The sequence below is a fragment of the Pristiophorus japonicus genome, chromosome 4, assembly GCF_044704955.1.
Source record: "Pristiophorus japonicus isolate sPriJap1 chromosome 4, sPriJap1.hap1, whole genome shotgun sequence".
NCBI classification, from domain to species: domain Eukaryota; kingdom Metazoa; phylum Chordata; class Chondrichthyes; family Pristiophoridae; genus Pristiophorus; species Pristiophorus japonicus.
In genome coordinates this window covers 73,089,513-73,098,407 of record NC_091980.1, presented here as the reverse complement: position 1 = coordinate 73,098,407, position 8,895 = coordinate 73,089,513, and the positions used below count along the sequence as shown (strand labels likewise).

Sequence of the window (8,895 nt, the reverse complement as noted above, 5' to 3'; positions counted from 1 at the left end):
CGAAATGCAGGTGAGATGAGCCAAGTAATATAAAAAGATCAAATCGAGCACCAAACGCATCCTCTGAAAATAAGTGCACTTTGAAGACCAAATGGATAGATTTTTATTCGGTAAGAATATCAAGGGATATGGAAAGATGGGTAACTGGAGTTGACGTAGAGGTCAGCCCTGATCTAATTGAATGGTGGAACAGGCTCCAGGGGCTGAATGGCCTGCTCCTGTTCCTAATGTTACGATGGCACCTAAGGAGCCAGAGGGACAAGACCCCTCCCACAGGACTGCCTCCCCACCCCCACCCATTTCCTCAGGACGCCTGCAACACTCCTCCCTGCCCTGCTCAGAGGGTGTGTCCACAGGGTTCACCGAGAGGTTGACTTTCAATGGGTTTGCTATGTAGGGAACGCTGACCCTTACGGGTATCCCTCTGTCTGGAGTTATAGTGCACTCTGGTTAAACTCCAATCGGTGTGCGATGATCGACTGCAGGGGGTTTCATATCCCGCCAGTCCCTGAGTTGTATACTGTCAAATGTACATTGATAAGACAAGTGACAGTATAACTGTAGCTTAGTTCGGCGAGCAAGTTTCCAGATAAGAGCTGGGGATCAGTATGGACCTTAAAACTGGAGTAATAAATAACAGGCGAATAGGGGATCCTGATCAATCCGTGATTTATAAATAAAATCAATACACATCTCCATAAAACGGAGCTCCATACACTCAGCCAGACATTTACAAGGCGATCAATCTTGTTTAACAAGTTTGTTTTTCCTTATACTGTACAAAAAAAAGGTAATTAATGAAAACATTCTTCAGAAGAGTCCTGAGGGTAAAGTTGGTCAAACGGAAACACGCAGACGGCCGATATTGTCAGTGGCTCGCTTCCCCGGGAGATCTCTTGCTTCTTCCTGGGTTGGCGGGCTGCCCTCAGCGCCTGCCCTGAGGGTCCTGCGCCGGGCAGTGGTCACAGCCTGCTCGGCGGGATTGACTTGCTGAAGTTTTTCGATGTTCTTCTTCCATTTGATCCGTCTGTTCTGAAACCAAACCTTCACCTGGAATCAAGCAAAATACAGTCAAAATAAACTTTGCCAACTTTAATGCGTGTTGTTATTTTTGAAATTATAGATTTGGTAAATTTCTGTCACAGGAATTAAACCTAAATCCTGCCTGTGGGCAGCACATTTGCAAAGCTATTGTCAGAGCTAAGTTTCTGATTAATCCATTTATTTTAAATCGACTATTGATAGTGTTAAAACAGTGAAAGGAATTGTATGTAAGTGTATTACCAAATAAAATGAAACCACAAAAAATGCTTGTAGGTTAGAGGTGGCTGTCCACCATTTCGTTCTATGATCATGAACAGATCATACCTGCAGTACTGTCAGGCCCAGAGCAGCAGCCAAGCCCACCCTCTGAGGGCCGATTATGTAGCGGTGCTTCCTGAACTCCCTCTCCAGCACTGTGAGCTGTTCCTGAGTGAAGATGGCTCTGAAGCGCTTTAGCTTGACATTTTTGGCGGGGATTGGCTGGAGTAGGGTTGGTCGACTGAAGCCCCAGTCTGAAAGAGAGAATTGGAATAAAGTCAGGCTCACAGACATTCTCAACGACCTGTGAAATTATAGAATTACATAGAATTGACCGCACGTTCGGCCCAACCAGTCTGTATTGGTGTTTATACTGCACATTCCCAGTTGTCCTAAGCCCCGTTCCCATGTCCCCGATTCCCCCTTCCTTCAACCATCCATCTAACCTATTTTAAATGTTAACAGTTTCTGCTTCAATCACCAACTACCGGAGTGCATTCCATAGCTTCACAACCCTGTGTGTAAAAAAAGTCTCCTGATCTCTGTCCTAAATTTCTTACATTTAATCTAATATTCACCACCCCTTCCTTCTAACCCTTAATCACTGGAAACCAGACGGTATCTTTCTACTCTGTCCCATTCCTTCATAATTTTACACACTTTGATTCCATCAAAATGCCCCTCAACATTGTCGGTCCTAACAGAAACCAGCAGGAAAGCTTCATTCGCCTTGGAATAAGATAGTTTGGTCATTGAGGGCCATTGGTCCTCTGTCCGAGTCCTCGGGAAAGTGATAGTCGAGGGTTCAGGGAGCGAGGAGCGAGCGAAAAGGGGCGAGCTGGGGAGTGGGAGTAAAATGGAACGAGAGAGAGAGTGAGGGACACAGACAGACAGAGATACCGAGAGAGAGAGATTTAGAGTATCAGAGAAAACAGAGCAAAATAACATGAAATAACTATCTTAGAGATTGATGCTTTTAGGTCATGCAAACTCTACACCTGAAAGATGCCAGCAAACGTTTGATCCAACTGTACCCAAAATCGACACAGATCAAAAAGAAAAACTTGGATTTATATAGCGCCTTTCACGACCACCAGACGTCTCAAAGCGCTTTACAGCCAATGAAGTTCGTTTTGGAGTGCAGTCATTGTTGTAATTTAAATCAATAACACCCAGTGTGGGCACAGTAAACAGATAAATTAATAAAATCTACACACACACACATGCAAACATGTCCCAATGCGCTAGTGAGAATACCAAATTCAGAAAGTCCTTACCTACACCGTTCATGTCCCATCTGCTGTACCACGGCTGACTATAGTAATCCTGAGCCTGGCAGAGGACGGGGTACCCCGCGGGCAGCGGGGCGCACACAGCACTCGGATAGACAGGCACTCGGGGCTCAAGCGGCTGCCCACAGCATTCGCCGCCCTCTCGGGGAGACTTGGAGAGCAGAAACTCAACGGTGAAGGGTCGCTTCTTGGCTGGAGCTTCTTCCTGGGGCTTGGTGTAGGGAGAGGAACACCGGGCCGGGTAAAAGGCGCAGGGATCGGAGACGAAAGCTGGGTAGAAAGTCCGGTCTAAGAACATCGGCTGCATTTTGGGTCCCGGGCGAAGGGTCTTTTGTTGCAGTGACGAGGCGAAGGCCGGATCTGGTATGTATTTGTCTGTTTGGAACACTCTTATACTGCCTCCACCCCCTTCCCAACCTGTGATATGCAAAGTGGCCCGAAGGGCTTTTGTTCTGAGAAGTGGTGGTGAGAATCATTGAAGACACTGAAGATGGGATTAATTGAATAACTTGTTCGAGGTAATTGCTGGAGCAAATGGTTCTTGGTGGCAACTTTAAGCTGCACATCCTGTACTAAGCAACACTGGGGGGAAATTGAGAAGGTTAAGGGAGATTTAATAGAGGTGTTCAAAATGATGAGAGGGATTGATAGAGAAACTGTTTCCACTGGCAGAAGGAACTGTAACACGAGGACACAGATTTAAGATGATTGACAAAAGAACCAGGGGAGAGATGAAGACAATTTTATTTGCACAGCGGGAGTTGCTATGATCACGAATGCACTGCCCAAAAGGGCGGTGGAAGCAGATTTAATAGTAACTTTCAAAAAGGAATTGGATAAATACTTGAAAAGAAAAAAAATGCAGGTGTATGAGGAAAGTGGCTAAAGTAAATGTTGGTCCCTTAGAAGATGAGACCGGGGAATTAGTCATGGGGAACATGGAGATGGCAGAAACTCTGAACAAATATTTTGTATCAGCCTTTAAAGTAGACACTAACAATATTCCAACAGTGGATCGTCAAGGGGCTGTTGAGGAGGTGGCGGGTGGGGGTGGGGGGGAGGAACTTAACACAATCACAATCACTAAGGAGGTGGTACTCAGTAAGATAATGGGACTAAAGGCCAAGTTTGCTGACGAAACAAAGATGGGAGGAAAAGCAATGTGTGAGGAGGACACAAAAAGTGTACAAAAGGACATAGACAGGTTAAGTGAGCGGGCAAAAATTTGGCAGATGGAGTATAATGTTGGAAAGTGTAAGGTCATGCACTTTGGCAGAAAAAAATCAAAGAGCAAGTTATTGTTTAAATGGAGAAAAATTGCAAAGTGCTGCAGTACAGCAGGACCCAGGGGTACTTGTGCATGAAACACAAAAGGATAGTATGCAGGTACAGCAAGTGATCAGTAAGGCCAATGGAATGTTGGCCTTTATTGTAAAGGGGATGGAGTATAAAAGCAGGGAAGTCTTGCTACAGTTATACAGGGTATTGGTGAGGCCACACTTGGAATACTGCGTGCAGTTTTGGTTTCCATATTTACGAAAGGATATACTTGCTTTGAAGGCAGTTCAGGGAAGGTTCACTAGGTTGATTTCGGAGATGAGAGGGTTGAATTATAGAAACATAGAAACATAGAAATATAGAAAATAGGTGCGGGAGTAGGCTATTCGGTCCTTCGAGCCTGCACCACCATTCAATATGATCATGGCTGATCATTCACCTCAGTACCTCTTTCCCGCTTTCTCTCCATACCCCTTGATCCCTTTAGCCGTAAGGGCCATATCTAACTCCCACTTGAATATATCCAATGACCTGGCGTCAACGATTCTCTGCGGTAGGGAATTTCACAGGTTAACAACTCTCTGAGTGAAGAAGTTTCTCCTTATCTCAGTCCTAAATGGCCTACCCCTTATCCTAAGACTGTGTCCCTTGATTCTGGACTTCCTCAACATCGGAAACATTCTTCCCACATCTAATCTGTCCCGTCCCGTCCCGTCAGAATCTATGAGATCCCCTCTCATCCTTTTAAACTCCAGTATATAAAGGCCCAGTTGATCCAGTCTCTCCTCATATGTCAGTCCAGCCATCCCTGGAATCAATCTGGTTAACCTTCGCTGCACTCCCTCAATAGCAAGAATGTCCTTCCTCAGATTAGGAGACCAAAACTGAACACAATATTCCAGGTGAGGCCTCACCAAGGCCCTGTACAATTGCAGTAAGACCTCCCTGCTCCTATATTCAAATCCCCTAGCTATGAAGGCCAACATGCCATTTGCCTTTTTCACCGCCTGCTGTACCTGCATGCCAACCTTTAATGACTGATGTACCATGACACCCAGATCTCGTTGCACCTCCTCTTTTCCTAATCTGCCACCATTCAGATAATATTCTGCCTTTGTCTTTTTGCCACCAAAGTGGATAACCTCACATTTATCCACATTATACTGCATCTGCCATGCATTTGCCCACTCACCTAACCTGTCCAAATCACCCTGCAGCCTCTTAGCATCCTCCTCACAGCTCACACCGCCACCCAGTTTAGTGTCATCTGCAAACTTGGAGATATTACACTCAATTCCTTCATCCAAATCGTTAATGTATATTGTAAAGAGCTGGGGTCCCAGCACTGAGCCCTGTGGCACTCCACTAGTCACTGCCTCCCATTCCGAAAAGGACCCGTTTATCCCAACTCTCTGCTTCCTGTCTGCCAACCAATTCTCTATCCACGCCAGTACATTACCCCCAATACTTTGATTCCATCAAAATGCGGGAGTCGAGAGAGGCAGCGGCCTATAAAAGGCTCAGCAGTCCGGGGAGCGTCGAGAGAGGCGGGAGTCGAGAGAGGCAGCGGCCTATAAAAGGCTCAGCAGTCCGGGGAGCGTCGAGAGAGGCGGGAGTCGAGAGAGGCAGCGGCCTATAAAAGGCTCAGCAGTCCGGGGAGCGTCGAGAGAGGCGGGAGTCGAGAGAGGCAGCGGCCTATAAAAGGCTCAGCAGTCCGGGGAGCGTCGAGAGAGGCGGGAGTCGAGAGAGGCTTACTTGTGCAGCTCCAGCTGAGAGAAGTCAAAAAAGAAGTAGAAAGAAATCAAAAGGTGACGTCACAGCCAACGTGGTAAGTGATTGGCTGCTGATTGGTGAGTAGTTTTTTCTTTATTAGTCAGTAACTTTTAACATTGTTGTCGGCAATTTAAGTGTATCTAAGGGTTAAGTCATGGCAGGACAGCTCGGTCATGTGATATGCTCCTCCTGTACCATGTGGGAACACGGGGACAATACCAGTGTCCCTGACGACTACATCTGCGGGAAGTGTGTCCACCTCCGGCTACTGACGGTCCGCGTTGCGGAGTTGGAGCTGAAGGTGGATTCACTCTGGAGCATCCACGATGCTGAGAATGACGTGAGTATCACGTGTAGCGAGTTGGTCTTACCGCAGGAGAAGGGTCCACAGCCAGCGAGGGAATGGAAGACCAGCAGGAAGAGTAGTGCAAGGAAGGTAGTGCAGGGGTCCCCTGTGGTCATCCCACTGCAAAACAGATACACTGCTTTGAGTGCTGTTGAGGGGGATGACTCATCAGGAGCGGGCAGCAGCAGCCAAGTTCATGGCACCGTGGCTGGCTCTGTTGCACAGGAGGGCAGGAAAAAGAGTGGGCGAGCGATAGTGATAGGGGATTCAATTGTAAGGGGAATAGATAGGCGTTTCTGCGGCCGCAACCGAGACTCCAGGATGGTATGTTGCCTCCCTGGTGCAAGGGTCAAGGATGTCTCGGAGCGGGTGCAGGACATTCTAAAAAGGGAGGGAGAACAGCCAGTTGTCGTGGTGCACGTTGGTACCAATGACATAGGTAAAAAAAGGGATGAGTTCCTACGAAATGAATTTAAGGAGCTAGGAGCTAAATTAAAAAGTAGGACCTCAAAAGTAGTAATCTCGGGATTGCTACCAGTGCCACGTGCTAGTCAGAGTAGGAATCGCAGGATAGCTCAGATGAATACGTGGCTTGAGCAATGGTGCAGCAGGGAGGGATTCAAATTCCTGGGGCATTGGAACCGGTTCTGGGGGAGGTGGGACCAGTACAATCCGGACGGTCTGCACCTGGGCAGAATCGGAACCAATGTCCTCGGGGGAGTGTTTGCTAGTGCTGTTGGGGAGGAGTTAAACTAATATGGCAGGGGGATGGGAACCAATGCAGGGAGATAGAGGGAAACAAAAAGGAGGCAAAAACAAAAGACAGAAAGGAGATGAGGAAAAGTGGAGGGCAGAGAAACCCAAGGCAAAGAACAAAAAGGGCCATTGTACAGCAAAATTCTAAAAGGACAGAGGGTGTTAAAAAAACAAGCCTAAAGGCTTTGTGTCTTAATGCAAGGAGTATCCGCAATAAGGTGGATGAATTAACTGTGCAAATAGATGTTAACAAATATGATGTGATTGGGATTACGGAGACGTGGCTCCAGGATGATCAGGGCTGGGAACTCAACATCCAGGGGTATTCAACATTCAGGAAGGATAGAATAAAAGGAAAAGGAGGTGGGGTAGCATTGCTGGTTAAGGAGGAGATTAAGGCAATAGTTAGGAAGGACATTAGCTTGGATGATGTGGAATCTATATGGGTAGAGCTGCAGAACACCAAAGGGCAAAAAACGTTAGTGGGAGTTGTGTACAGGCCTCCAAACAGTAGTAGTGATGTTGGGGAGGGCATCAAACATGAAATTAGGGGTGCGTGCAATAAAGGTGCAGCAGTTATAATGGGTGACTTTAATATGCACATAGATTGGGCTAACCAAACTGGAAGCAATACGGTGGAGGAGGATTTTCTGGAGTGCATAAGGGATGGTTTTTTAGACCAATATGTCGAGGAACCAACTAGGGGGGAGGCCATCTTAGACTGGGTGTTATGTAATGAGAGAGGATTAATTAACAATCTCGTTGTGCGAGGCCCCTTGGGGAAGAGTGACCATAATATGGTGGAATTCTGCATTGGGATGGAGAATGAAACAGTTAATTCAGAGACCATGGTCCAGAACTTAAAGAAGGCTAACTTTGAAGGTATGAGGCGTGAATTGGCTGGGATGGATTGGCAAATGATACTTAAGGGGTTGACTGTGGATGGGCAATGGCAGACATTTAGAGACCGCATGGATGAACTACAACAATTGTACATTCCTGTCTGGCATAAAAATAAAAAAGGGAAGGTGGCTCAACCGTGGCTATCAAGGGAAATCAGAAATAGTATTAAAGCCAAGGAAGTGGCATACAAATTGGCCAGAAATAGCAGCGAACCTGGGGACTGGGAGAAATTTAGAACTCAGCAGAGGAGGACAAAGGGTTTGATTAGGGCAGGGAAAATGGAGTATGAGAAGAAGCTTGCAGGGAACATTAAGACGGATTGCAAAAGTTTCTATAGATATGTAAAGAGAAAAAGGTTAGTAAAGACAAACGTAGGTCCCCTGCAGTCAGAATCAGGGGAAGTCATAACGGGGAACAAAGAAATGGCGGATCAATTGAACAAGTACTTTGGTTCGGTATTCACGAAGGAGGACACGAACAACCTTCCGGTTATAAAAGGGGTCGGGAGTCTAGTAAGGAGAAGGAACTGAGGGAAATCCTTACTGGCCGGGAAATTGTGTTGGGGAAATTGATGGGATTGAAGGCCGATAAATCCCCAGGGCCTGATGGACTGCATCCCAGAGTACTTAAGGAAGTGGCCTTGGAAATAGTGGATGCGTTGACAGTCATTTTCCAACATTCCATTGACTCTGGATCAGTTCCTATGGAGTGGAGGGTAGCCAATGTAACCCCACTTTTTAAAAAAGGAGGGAGAGAGAAAACAGGGAATTATAGACCGGTCAGCCTGACATCGGTAGTGGGTAAAATGATGGAATCAATTATTAAGGATGTCATAGCAGTGCATTTGGAAAGAGGTGACATGATAGGTCCAAGTCAGCATGGATTTGTGAAAGGGAAATCATGCTTGACAAATCTTCTGGAATTTTTTGAGGATGTTTCCAGTAGAGTGGATAAGGGAGAACCAGTTGATGTGGTATATTTGGACTTTCAGAAGGCGTTCGACAAGGTCCCACACAAGAGATTTATGTGCAAAGTTAGAGCACATGGGATTGGGGGTAGTGTACTGACATGGATTGAGAACTGGTTGTCAGACAGGAAGCAAAGAGTAGGAGTAAATGGGTACTTTTCAGAATGGCAGGCAGTGACTAGTGGGGTACCGCAAGGTTCTGTGCTGGGGCCCCAGCTGTTTACACTGTACATTAATGATTTAGATGAGGGGATTAAATGTAGTATCTCCAAATTTGC

At 46.5% G+C, this 8,895-nt stretch overlaps 1 protein-coding gene across 1 annotated transcript; it reads right to left on the bottom strand.

The window, feature by feature from the left end:
• Nucleotides 1-837: 837 nt before the first annotated feature.
• Nucleotides 838-2,901, bottom strand: LOC139262459 (homeobox protein not2-like). The gene is made up of 3 exons (XM_070877645.1): nucleotides 2,580-2,901; nucleotides 1,369-1,556; nucleotides 838-1,050 (listed from the first exon to the last, which is right to left on the bottom strand). Exons 1-3 carry the CDS (start codon nucleotides 2,899-2,901, stop codon nucleotides 838-840), a joined length of 723 nt encoding a protein of 240 aa, XP_070733746.1.
• Between the last annotated feature and the right edge of the window lie 5,994 nt (nucleotides 2,902-8,895).

Coding starts and splice junctions, on each gene's coding strand:
- LOC139262459 (XM_070877645.1), bottom strand. CDS start 2,901: ATGCAGCCGATGTTCTTAGACCGGACTTTCTACCCAGCTTTCGTCTCC. Junction 1,557..2,579: donor ATGGGACATGAACGGTGTAG/GTAAGGACTTTC, acceptor TCTCTCTTTCAG/ACTGGGGCTTCAGTCGACCA. Junction 1,051..1,368: donor TGGGCCTGACAGTACTGCAG/GTATGATCTGTT, acceptor GCTTGATTCCAG/GTGAAGGTTTGGTTTCAGAA.